At 41.7% G+C, this 12,924-nt stretch overlaps 1 protein-coding gene across 2 annotated transcripts in view; it reads left to right on the top strand.

Annotated features, from left to right (window-relative positions):
• Nucleotides 1–12,924, top strand: part of TRIM4 (tripartite motif containing 4) — a 28,704-nt gene that overhangs the window by 1,058 nt on the left and 14,722 nt on the right. For both annotated transcript variants that reach the window (XM_003318628.5, XM_009453742.5), the window contains exons 2-3: nt 8,862–8,957; nt 9,698–9,928. In XM_003318628.5, the coding sequence (XP_003318676.1) occupies nt 8,862–8,957; nt 9,698–9,928 (327 nt within the window). The remainder of the gene's footprint in view (nt 1–8,861; nt 8,958–9,697; nt 9,929–12,924) is intronic.

The following is a 12,924-nucleotide window of genomic DNA, read 5'->3' as shown; positions in this document are numbered from 1 at the left end:
CAGGCTGGAGCACAGTGGCGCGATCTTGGCTCACTGCAACCTCCTCCTCCTGGGTTCAAGCAATTCTCCTGCCTCAGCCTCCCGAGTAGCTGGGATTACAGGCACACGCCACCACACCCGGTTAATTTTTGTTTTTTAGTATAGAGGGGTTTCACCATCTTGGCCAGGCTGGTCTCGAACTCCTGACCTCAAGTGATCTGCCCTGCTTGGCCTCCCATAGTGCTGGGATTAAGGTGTGAGTCACCGCGCCCGGCCTCAATGAGATATTTTATACTCCTTTTTCATAATAGGTCTGAAATTGGTGTGTATTTTACATTTACAACACATAGCAGTTTGGAATATCCACGTTTCAGGTGCTTGTATGGCTAAATGGATACTGTATTGGACAGTGCCTGTCTGTATCTGTAAATGTCATAGACAGCTGATGATTTGGGAAAAGCCTAGCTTGTAATGATGAGGCTGGGTTTTGTTACTAGCTTCCTTCATCAGTTGGGAAAATCCTGTAACATTTGAATTTGGGGATTATCCGTCCTATCTCATGGGTTAAGAAGCTCCAGCTGAATAAATCACTTTACCTTACTCTGCTTCAGCCATACTGGCTTTCTTGCTTTTGTTTCAAGTCTGTTCTCTTTCTCTACCCACATCTATCCTTTAGATCCTTTTAGCTTTTAGCTTGAAGACCTTCCCTGATCATCCTTTCCAGAGTAGCCCCACCCCCTCCCATTACTGATGGTGTAACTCCAGTGGTCTCCAGCAGAATTGATATGCAGTAAGTACATGAACACATGAATTTATTTATTTATTTTATTATTATTGTTTTTGAGACGGAGTTTCGCTCTTGTTGCCCAGGCTGGAATGCAGTGGTGAGATCTCAACTCACTGCAACCTCCACCTCCCGGGTTCAAGTGATTCTCCTGCCTCAGCCTACCGAGTAGCTGGGATTACAGGCACCTGCCAGCATGCCCAGCTAATTTTGTATTTTTAGTGAAGACAGGGTTTCACTATGTTGGTCAGGCTGGTCTCGAACTCCTGACCTCAGGTGATCCACCCACCTTGGCCACCCGAAGTGCTGGGATTACAGGCGTGAGCAACCTTTCCTGGCCAAACACATGAATTTAATGACACAGTGAAAATGTTTGGAAACTGTAAAATACTGTACAGTTGTACCAGCTGACTATGAACAGGAAACAGACGCAAAGCTGGACTAGAAAGTGTATGTTCATTCCTTCACTCAGTAACCTTTATTGATGCTTACTATTTGCCAAACATTGTTTTAGAATCTGGACATAAGTGGATGAGAAAGACATGGGCTTTGTCTTGTAAGGAACTTAAGCGTGTAGAACATTAATTTCAGTGTGTGTGAGAGTAGCTGAAGTATTTACCAAGTGTACAGAAGGTCTGAGGTCGGAGTGATCACTGAAGAGTGAGGAAAGGCTCCGTTGAGGAGTTAAATGTGTTAGCTCTTCAAGGGTGAGTAGAGGTAGGAAAGAAGGTATTTCAGGCCAAAGGAACAGCATATTCCAAATGTGGTGGAGTGGGATAGCATGTGGTGTGTGAGAGGACTGGAGGTTGCTCAGTACTTCTGGAGCATGGAGCATGGGAAGGAGGATGGTGGGCCATGAGCTTGAAGAAAAAGGCAGGGCCTTATCATGAAGGATCTTGTTTGCCATAGTAAAAAGATTGAACTTTCTCTTTCAGGCAGTGGGGAGTTATTAAAGGGTTTTAAGGCAGGGAATGATATGATCGGTTTTTTTGTTTTAGACAGGTAACTTTGACATCCACGTGGATGAATGGAAGAGAAGACTAATTAGGCTGCTCTTGTACCATTTTAAGCAGGAGGTAATAAAGACCTGAATTAGTTCAGGGCAGGGATGATGGAGAGGGAGGGATGGAGTGATAATGAGCTGGAGTTGAATGACTTGGTGATCAATTAGACTTGGTGGGTGAGAGAGAGAGGAGTCTTGGATGGTAGTTCAGATTTCTGCTTCAGATGGCAGGTAGATGACTGTCAGGTTAACCGAGGTAAGGTACACAGGAGGAAGCGTAGTCTTAGGACAGAAGATCCCATGCTTGTGGAATGTACTGAGTGTGAAGTAATTGTGACAGGAAGTCCAAGGAAGAGGGACAGGAGGTGGGGTGCCTTGGAGGCTAGAGATAATATTTTAGAATCCTCAGCCTGTTCTTGAAGTCATGGAAGAAGTAAGAAGATGAGATTCTCCTAGGAGGACCACATAGAGAGTAAAAAAAGGCACAAAGAGAAGCTTGGGAAACACCAATGGTAGGTAGCCAGCAAAAGACATGGAGAGGACCCATCAGATAAATGGAAGGGAAAATACACTTGTGGGTGGGGGCCGAGGGAAATATAAGTGGATGGGTATGAAAGGGGAACATAGCCCTTAAATCTTCCATCTTCAGCAGTAATAGCTATCAGTTGTTCATTACTTCTTACGTACCACCCACAGTTCTAAGCATTTTTCATACTGTAATTCTTTAATCTTCATAGACATCCTATTAGGTGGATTCTGTTATTCCCTTTTTGAAGATGAGGCAACTGTGCCACAGAGATGTGAGGTTACATGCCCCCGAGGTCACAGAACTAGGAAGTGGCTATGCTTGAACTGAGGTCTTCTAACCCCTAATCCTTTACACTTTTCACTCTGCCACAACTAATCTGAGAAGACTTCTTAGAAGAGGTGGGATTTCAGGATTAAACACAATGGCCCAACAGGACAGGAGTGGATGGGTAAGGGTTACGCTGGGATGGGCTGAATGTCACAAGGTTGACTTCGTAGGTGTTCAGGAGCCAGGTCACTGGCCGGAATTCCCTGATACCTGCCCATCTCTCCATCCTCCTCTGCTTAGTCACTGCCCTATTCAACCACCTTTCATTCCATCCCCACCCCAAGTTAGTTAGAAAAACATAAACTGCCCCTGGGTGAAGCTGCTTTATTTCCAAGCATCCCATTCTCAGCATATACTCAGATGGATGGACTGTGTTTTAAAAGTTGGACAGCTGGAAGTTCCCTAAATCCATGGAAAATATCCCCATCCTATACCCGTTATGGTGAGGGGAGAAAAAGAGAAAAGAGAAAGAGAAATAGCTTCATAAATCTCCAGATGCAAATTGTTTGCATGGAAAAGGCCTCCAAGTGCAGCTCTTTTTTCCTTCATGCCTGACTCTAGGAGCTAATCCCTCCATTCTGTTAATTAATTTAAGATGTTTATTGAGCACTGGCTTTGTGTCAGATGCTGTGGCACAGCACCAGATGCAGCACTGGGAATCCAGTGGTGAACAAGACAAGTAAAGGCTTTCCATGGAGCTCACAGTCCAGTTGGGCTGAGGGTGGGAGGCAGATAGCAGACAGACAAATAAATGAAATAATCACAGATGGTGATGGCATGCTGGGAAAGAAAAAGAAAGTGCTATCCTAGGCCAGGTGCAGTGGCTCACGCCTGTAATCCCAGCACTTTGGGAGGCTGAGACGCGAGGATCCCTTGAGGTCAGGAGTTTGAGACCAGCCTGGCCAACATGGTGAAACCCTGTCTTTACTAAAAATACAAAAATCAGCTAGGTGCGGCGGTGGGCACCTGTAATCCCAGCTATTTGGGAGGCTGAGGCAGGAGAATTGCTTGAATCCGGGAGGCGGAGGTTGCAGTGAGCCGAGATCATGTCACTGCACTTCAGCCTGGGTGACAGAGCAAGACTCCGTCTCAAGAAAAAAAAAAGAAAAAAAGAAAAAGTGCTATGCCAGAGAAGGGAGCAGTCTTCTCTTAGGAGGTGACATTGCAGCTGAAACTTGCTGGATGCAGAGTCTGCCATCTGAGGAACTGTGGGAAGAGGCCCTGAGGCTGGGAGAGCTGGATATGTTTATGGGGTAGGAAGAAGGTCTCTGCACCTGGAGGACCAAGAGCAAGGGGAAAGGTGGCATGAGATGTGAAACGAGATGTAGGCAGCGGTCAGCTTATGTTGGGCCACAATGAAGTGTTCAGATTTTCTTGGTGAAGAGGAAAGCCAGTGAAGAATCTTGAGCAGGAGAGTGACAATATCTGATTAGTTTTTAGAAAAGTTATTCCAAGGCCAGGTGTGGTGGCTTATGCCTATAATCCTGGCACTTTGGGAGGCTGAGGCAGGAGGATTGCTTGAGTCCGGGAGTTCAAGACCAGCCTAGGCAACTGTGAGATCCCATCTCTACAAAAAATACAAAAATTAGCTGGATGTAGTGATGCACATCTGTAGTCCCAGCTACTCGGGAGGCCGAGACTAGAGGATCACTTGCACTCAGGAGTTCGAGGCTGCAGTGAGCTATGATCGTGCCACTGTGGCTGCGTTGTGGATATTGTATGAGAGAAGGACATGACTGTAAGTAGGGAGAGCAGTCGGGAGGTTATTGTAGTTGTCAGACAAAAGATGATGGTGGCTTCAACTAGCGGTGGCAGTGGGGTTTGGCATGTAGGTAGATTTGAGGTATATTTCCAAAGTACACCTACCAGCTTGGATCAATTGCAGAAGTTACAGTGACTGAAATTCATAGAACTCAAGAGCTGGGATGGTATTTAAGAGACATTTAGTCCAGTTGTCTTCATTTTATAGTTAAGGAAGCCTTGATCCAGGAAATAAGCAAGGCTGACTTGCTCACAGATGCACAGCTGGTTTGAAGGTCTAGAGTGAAACTAAGATCTTTGGAAGTTTAATGTTGTTTGAGCTACATGATCACAAGTCAGTAAATGTCTTCATTCTATAAAAGTATGCTCTTTTATTACACTTGTGTTTTCATATACATACAATTTTCTGGTGCTAAATTAAGAGAAAGTGATTTTTAAAAAAATTTATTTATTTATTTATTTATTTTTTTGAGATGGAGTCTCACTGTGTTGCCCAGGCTGGAGTGCAGTGGCGCGATCCCAGCTCACTGCAACCTCCACCTCCCGGGTTCAAGCGATTTTCCTGCCTCAGCTTCCTGAGTAGCTGGGATTACAGGTGTGCGCCACCATGCCTGGCTAATTTGTTTTTGTATTTTTAGTAGAGACGGGGTTTCACCATGTTGGTCAGGCTGCTCTGGAACTCCTGACCTCGTAATCTGCCCGCCTTGGCCTCCCAAAGTGCTGGGATTACAGGCGTGAGCCACCGCACCTAGCTGAGAGAGTGATTTTTAAAATTTCTGGTATTTCTAACCCAGATTGAAATGCTTGGTGTTGCGCTCCTGCCACCTCCTGGCAGTTTCTGTTGTTGCAGGGAAAGTGTTTTCTAACTTCCACCAAGGCTGTCAAGTTAACTCACCTCCCAGTTTAGATTCCAACTGTGGCCAGATTGAAAAAAACTTGGGTAGAGTCTTGAGTAGTAGAACCATATGAGAGAATTCATGCATACTGACTTGTTAGGGCTTTTTAAGACATAGAAAATCTCTATTTAGTAGATTATTATATTTTTCATTATCAAGCAAAGTGAAAACTTTCAAAAACTTGGTCCTATTTGAAGGAACTAATATATATCTCATTACAAACCTCATATACATCAAATTTGACAGTGACCACAAAGCGGCAGTTATAATTGAATAAAGTGAAATTACATGAGAGAGTAGCAGGGTTACATGCCTATTAAAGTTAACTACTAGAGATAGTAAATAGATGATATAATGTTAGGAAACATCATGGTAGAAACAGAATAGCACAGATGGTATTGTGCCATTTAACAGAACTGTAGGAATCCCTTTTATAATTTAATTTTGTTTTCCTATTTCATTTTACTATGAAAATTTCAAGCATACATCAAAGTTGGAAGAATTTTGTAGTAACACCAGTGTACCCACATGTAGATTCTACCATTAACATTTGACTCTTTTATCACATAGCTGTCCATTTGTCTGTATCTCTCTGAATACATCAATTCTTATTTCCTTTTGATGCTTTTAAAATTCAATTGCAAACAAAATACTTCAGCATGTATATCATTAACCAGATTTAACATTTGTTTATGGTATTTTTTTTTTTTTTAATATGTAGAGTCTCATTCTGTTACCCAGGCTGGAGTGCAGTGGTGTGATCTCGGCTCACTGAAACCTTTGCCTCTGGGTTCAAGCGATTCTCATGCCTCAGCCTCCCAAGTAGCTGGATTACAGGCTTGTGCCACCACACCTGGCTATTTCTTTTGTATTTTAGTAGAGACAGGGTTTCACCATGTTGCCCAGGCTGGTCTCGAACTCTTGGCCTCAAGCTGTCCACCTGCCTTGGCCTCCCAAAATGCTGGGGTTACAGGTGTGAGCCACCGTGCCTGGCCTATGGTATTTTTTGAGGTAAAATTTAATACCATGAAAAACACAAATCTTAGTTGTACATTTGCTGAGCTTTGACAAATGCCCTTCTCAAGATAAAGGATATTACCATCCAGAGAATTCCTTCATGCCCTTTCCCAGTTATTCTCTGCACCCTTCCCCTACCAGGGCAACCACCGTTCTGATTTTTTTTCAAACACAAATTAGGTTTTGCCTGTTCCGGAACTTCATATAAATGGAATTCCATTGTCTGTATGGATCCTTTTGCTCAGCATATTGATTTTGAGATTTATCCGTTTTGTATAGGTTGGTGCAAATGTAATTGCGGTTTTTGCCATTATTTATCCACCTTCCTATCAATGAATACCTGGACTGTTTCCAGCTTCTAGCTATTGTGAATAAAGCTGCGATGAATATTCTTGTACAGGTCTATTTATGGGTACATGTTTTCATTTTTCCTGGGTCTAGGAATAGAATTGCTGTACCCTAGGATTAATGTATGTTTAGTTTTACACTGAACCTTCTTCCAAAATGGTGGTAGCATTTCATTCGCCTGCTAATGTTGTGTAAGAGTTCCAGTTGCTCCATACCCTTGCCAACTTTGATGTTATCAACCTTGTCAGTTATTTAACTTGATTTTAACCATTGTCACTTGTAAATGATTGGATGAAAAGTTATACCTATTAGTAATTGTTAGTTTTCTGGGGAAGAATTTAAAAAGTTGTACAGATTATTTTTTAGTTCTAATCATTTCTTTTCTTTTAGTTTTTTAAATTTATTTTTAATTTTTTTAATTTTTTGTTTATTTTGACATATAGTGAGACTTACAGAAAGTTGCCCAGGCCACCCTCCAGCATTTGACACTATTCACTAGTTTTGTAATTTAAATGGTCTTTTCCTTTGGCATAGGAGAAACCATTCTCTCTTGGTTTTTCACCAACTGCTCACCTTAGCTTCTTTGCAGGATTTTTATTTTCTACATACTGCTTAAATGTAGTTGTTGCCAGTTCTAGCCTTGATCCTCTTACTCTGTAGAATCTTACTGGGTGATTTTACGCTCACCCAAGGCTCCAACTGCCACCTGTGCTTTAATCCCGAAATCTGCTTCTGCAGCATAGATCTCCTTCCCAACTCTAATTGCTAACATATCCACTTGGATGTCCCACAGGCATCTCAGACTCAATTTATTTAGGTGAAATTTATTTTCCTTCCTCCCATTTACACACTGCTCTTCTTCCTATATTTTCTAATTTGATAAATAACCTGCAGTCCATCCAGTTACTTAAACCACAACTGAGGGGCTAAATCTGGACCCTTTCCTCCTGCAGCCATTTGATCATCAGTTCCTGTGGGTTTTTCTCTTGTGTGTTTCTCTAACATTTCTGCTTCCATCTCTGCACTCGCAGCTGACATCCTACTATCGGGTGCTGCCCCTCAGCCCAATTTGTCAATGTTGATTGACTTGCTTTATTTTTTAATAACTTACTCGGGTTTTTAAATTACAAAAATGGCATATGCCACTTGTAGAAATTAAAGCAAAAATGCATAAAATTTCTAGTACCCCACCTCCAAATTCGTAAGCGATTCTTTTTCCTTGGAAGTCACCAATGTTAATACTTGGGTATACATCCTTCCAGATTTCCCTTGCTTTCACATACAAATACACACACATAGATAAACACGTATGCGCATAGACACGTTTATTCTTTTCAAAACAGAATTGTACAATACATATTGTCTTATGGCTTGCTTTCAACTTATTGTGTATTTCATGTCAATATATAGACAGCTACCTGAAATTGATGCAAAGTATCAATATAACATAATTTATTTAATAATTCCTAATTAGTGGATAATGAATAATGCTATAGTGACCATTTCTTTACATATTGGTTATTTTTGCTAGTGTTTTGTTGCATAGATTATTAGAAGTAGCATTATACCCATTTAAAATTTTGTTAAATTCTGCCAGTTGTCCATCAAAAAATGGCACCTTTTTAATCTCCTGTGGTGCCAGAGGCCTTCTCCCTGCCAGTAGTAGATATTTGCTAATCTTCTAACAGTTTTTAGTTTTTGCTAACTTACCAGGAAAACTCAATATAGTGTTGTGATGATTTCAGACCAGAATAGTTCTTATCATAGGCCTGTGACCGTCTTCAGCATTTTCTCAATCTCATTCTCTGTTTTGATTAGGTGACTTTTAGCTCTTAAAAAATGAAGTTGCCAGGCGTGGTGGCTCATGGCTGTAATGCCAGCACTTTGGGAGGCTGAGGTGGGAGGATCTGTTGAGCCCAGGAGTTCAAGACCAGCCTGGGCAACATAGGGAGACTTTGTCTCTACGAAACATAAAAAAATTAGTTGGACCTGACGGAGCATGCCTGTAGTCCCAGCTACTTGGGAGGCTGAGGTGGGAGGATCACTTGAGCTTGGGATGCTGAGGCTGTAGTGAGCCATGATCAGGCCGCTGCAGTCTAACCTGGGTGACAAAGTGAGACTTTGTCTCAAAAAAAAAAAAAAAAAAACCAAAAAGAAAAAAGAAGATGATGATGGTTGGAGATGTGTTTTCTTACCTGTGTGTGTTTCTGCTGGCAGGAGAAACTTCTTAAGTCTCAGCGTAATCTCGTGGCCAAGATGAAGAAAGTCATGCATTTACAGGATGTAGAAGTGAAGAACGCCACACAGTGGAAGGTAATGGCAGAAGTGGTTGGATATTTCTTGCTCCTGAGGTCCTTTTGGTCTGGGACATTTCTTGCTTCTGAGGTCCTTTTGGTCATGGGGTTTTGCAGTTCACGTAGAGTCTTGGATGCCTCAGAACCTCTGTTTCCTCCATATCATGTGACTGAAAGAAGAGCTTTCTGGGTGTCAGTTCAGTTATCAGGCCCCTTGTAGATACGGGGATAGGAGAGGAAGTACCTGTCCCTGCTGCTAGTGGCTTTGGGTGATAATGAGTTCCGCATACTTCATCCCCATGTCTCTACTTTAAGGTAGCACCCCTCTCCTTCCTACTTTTTCCTAAATATACTCCCTAGGTTAGAGTCGGTTTGGGCCCATGGCATTGTGGAAAGAAACAGATGAATGGATGCACACACACACACACACACACACACCCTCACACTCCTAAAGATTTGGTAAAACTAAACGAGTTCTGAAGGCTAAACTAAGTAGTAGATGTGAAAGTTTGTTTTAGTTTAAAACTTGTCAGTAGTAGAGACTGAAATGTTAGGAAGAATGAATGAATACTATAATGACTAGACAGAGCTATCAAGTAGGTATAAATAAAGGAGTAATGGAAATTTTAGTGGGGGTGGGCAGGAGCTTTTCAAGAGGGTTTGATTAGGATTGACTGTGGATTACTGGGGAATTGTGTAAGGAATTTAGTAGCTGGGGTCAGGCAGAAAAAGGAGTGAGCAAATCTCATGTGGCCTTAGGATAAGATAAAGAGTCAGCGAATGAGAATCAGCACGGAGTTTTCAAAGCTGCACAACTTCCTGGTTGAAGAAGAGGACCTGTTTCTTCAGAGATTGAACAAAGAAGAAGAAGAGACAAAGAAGAAGCTGAATGAGAACACGTTAAAACTCAATCAAACGATCGCTTCATTGAAGAAGCTCATCTTAGAGGTGGGGGAGAAGAGCCAGGCCCCCACCCTGGAGCTGCTTCAGGTGAGACAGTTACGGGTGGGGGTGATCTCATCTTCACTAACTGAACTCTCTCTTGTCTTTAGAGCTGAATGTCCTTCCTGGTGAGTGGGTTTCATAGACATGTCTTATCTCTTGCTAGTTCTGTGCTGTCACATAACTAAAAAGCCAAAGATTCACCATTCAAAGGAAATTAATGTGAAATGTAGGTATGCTGAGCTCAGCTCATAGGAGATAAGTTGATTCACACGGTCTCATAGTTCATCTAGGATCTGAGACTTAGCACATATAAGATTTTTTTCATTCATCTTATGTGTACATTTATAATTATTAAACAATAAAACAAAGCAAGCATAAAACTCCCAAGTACATAACTGTTATCAACAATTAAGAGACACTTAACTTTCTTGCTTATTTTTAATCATTACAATCACAGCTTGATAAAACTTTGTTCTTATCCCCATATTTTGAGTGGTACTTTCATTTAAATAATTTCCAATGACTAGCAACCTTTAAAAGATTATAATTCTAACTCAGCACTTAAGTTTGGGTCTTTAGGCCAGTTTGTTATCAAAAGCCCCTCCTTTGAGTTAATCTTTGCCTTTATATCCTCTGTAGGTGAAGTGTCCTTATAGCTTCTTTTAGTTTTTGGATAGGGTCCTACATTTGTGACTTTGCTTTTTCTTTTTGCTGAAATAATTCATGTTGAGTATCGGATGCCTCAGAACCTCTCTTTCCTCCATATCACGTGAATGAAGATGAAAAGATCTCTAAAAGGTGTTCTCAAGAACATTTTCTGTCTACCATTACTATTTTTTTTTCATAAGCAAGAGACAACATTCTGTTCTACTCTTAAGGAAGTCAGAAACCTGGACCCACCCAGTAGTTATTATCAATAAGAAATTGCTAGCTAGGTTTTATATGATAGATATAACCTAACAGTTAAAATTAAATGTAATGACTTCCAAGAATTATATAAAAGTTTTACAACATGCTTAAGCAATGCAGTTGCAAGTACATATCCAAATATGTGTCATAAAAGAATCTCTGAAATAACACATTTAAAATACAGGCTTAACATCTAATTAGAATCTGAAACCTCTAAGATACATGTGAGCCAGCAGAATGTTTACAAAAAATTATATCAGCAAATGGAAATGCAAAGTTAGGGAAACGATTAAAAAAGATGAAACTGGGGCTGGGTGCAGTGGCTCACGCCTGTAATCCCAACACTTTGGGAGGTTGAGGTGGGTGGATCACCTGAGGTCAGGAGTTTGAGACCAGACTGGCCAACATGGTGAAACCCCGTCTCTACTAAAAATTAGCTGGGGATGGTGGCACATACCTGTAATCTCAGCTACTTGGGAGGCTGAGGCAGGAGAATCGCTTGAACCCGGGAGACAGAGATTGCAGTGAGCCGAGATTGTGCCACTGCACTCCAGCCTGGGCGACAGAGCAAGACTCCATACCAAAAAACAAAACAAAACAAAACAAACAGATGAAACTAGAACATAGAATCTCAGAGCCTGAGAGAACTACTGTACTTATCTATCTACCTACCCATTTTTAAAATTGATTTCCTTTACTTTTACCCCATGACCCACTTCTAATGTACATCTTCCACATTTTACCTGTTTCTTTTTCCGGTAATGGCTACCTGAGTTGCCTCCAACACCATTACCACTACAAATAATGCTGCAGTGAAACCATTAATATCTGCTCTTTATTGTTTATCTTTATTTTTATTTTATTTAGGTTTTGAGACAGGGTCTTGCTTTGTTACCCAGACTGGAGTGCGGTGGTGTGCTCATAGCTCACTGCACCCTCAAGCTGCTGGGCTCAAGTAATTTTCCTGCCTTGATCTCCCAAAGTGTTCGGGGATTACAGGTGTGAGCCACCGCCCCCAGCTGTTTTTTTTTAAATTGGTCCTTGGGTTTCTTCTCTAGCTCTTTTCTCAACTTCTTGAGTTGGAATGCTTGGCTCCTTTATATTTACCCCTTTGTTTGCTGGTAAATTTAAGTTATACTTTTACCTTTATTGCTCTGTATTCCACAGATTTTGACAAATTGTTATATTTATTGTCATAATAAAATAAACATTAAAACACATTTTAAGGCCAGGTACAGTGGCTCACGCCTGTAATTCCAGCACTTTGGGAAACTGAGATGGGAGGATCTCTTGAGCTCAGGAGTTTGCACTAGCCTGGGCATCTTAGCAAGATCTTGTCTCTATTTAAAAAAAAAAGTATGACACTCGTGGAGAAAAATGTATAAATCAAAAGCTTGACAGATTATCACAAAGTGACCATTCATGTAACTACTATCCAAGTCAAAAAAATAGAACACACATAGCATCCTAGAAGCTTCCTCATGTCCCCAATCAGTACCTCTTCCCTTCTCCTCAAAGGGTAGCCTCCCTCTGGACTTCTCACACTCTAATTTTTTTTTACTTTTTTTTTTTGAGATGGAGTCTTGCTGTGTGGCCGAGGCTGGAGTGCAGTGGAGCGATCTCGGCTCACTGCAACCTCTGCCTCCCGGGTACAAGCTATTCTCTGGGCTCAGCCTCCCAAGTAGCTGGGATTACAGGCATGTGCCACCACACCCGGCTAATTTTTCTATTTTTGGTAGAGATGGGGTTTTGCCATGTTGGCCAGGCTGATCTTGAACTCCTGACCTCGAGTGATCCACCTGCCTTGGCTTCGCAAAGTGCTGGGATTACAGGCGTGAGCCACCACGCCCAGCACTCGTTGTGCTTATTTTTGAGTGAGTATCTTTCAGGACGCACTCTTTCGTACTGGCTTCTTTTGCTCACATTACGTTTGTGAGATGAATCCATGCAGTAGGTATTTGTTTTCATTGCTGTACACCAGTGTTTTGAATCAGGGTGATTTTGCTCCCTCCAAGGGCAAAATCTGATATTATATAGAGACATTTTTGGTTGTCACAACTGGAGGGTGGTTACTACCAGCATCTCTTGTGTGTAGGATGCTGCCAACATTCTGTAATGCACAGGACATGCCT

The sequence above is a fragment of the Pan troglodytes genome, chromosome 6 (genome assembly GCF_028858775.2).
Source record: "Pan troglodytes isolate AG18354 chromosome 6, NHGRI_mPanTro3-v2.0_pri, whole genome shotgun sequence".
Lineage (NCBI taxonomy): Eukaryota > Metazoa > Chordata > Mammalia > Primates > Hominidae > Pan > Pan troglodytes.
This window is presented reverse-complemented; position numbering and strand designations above follow the sequence as displayed.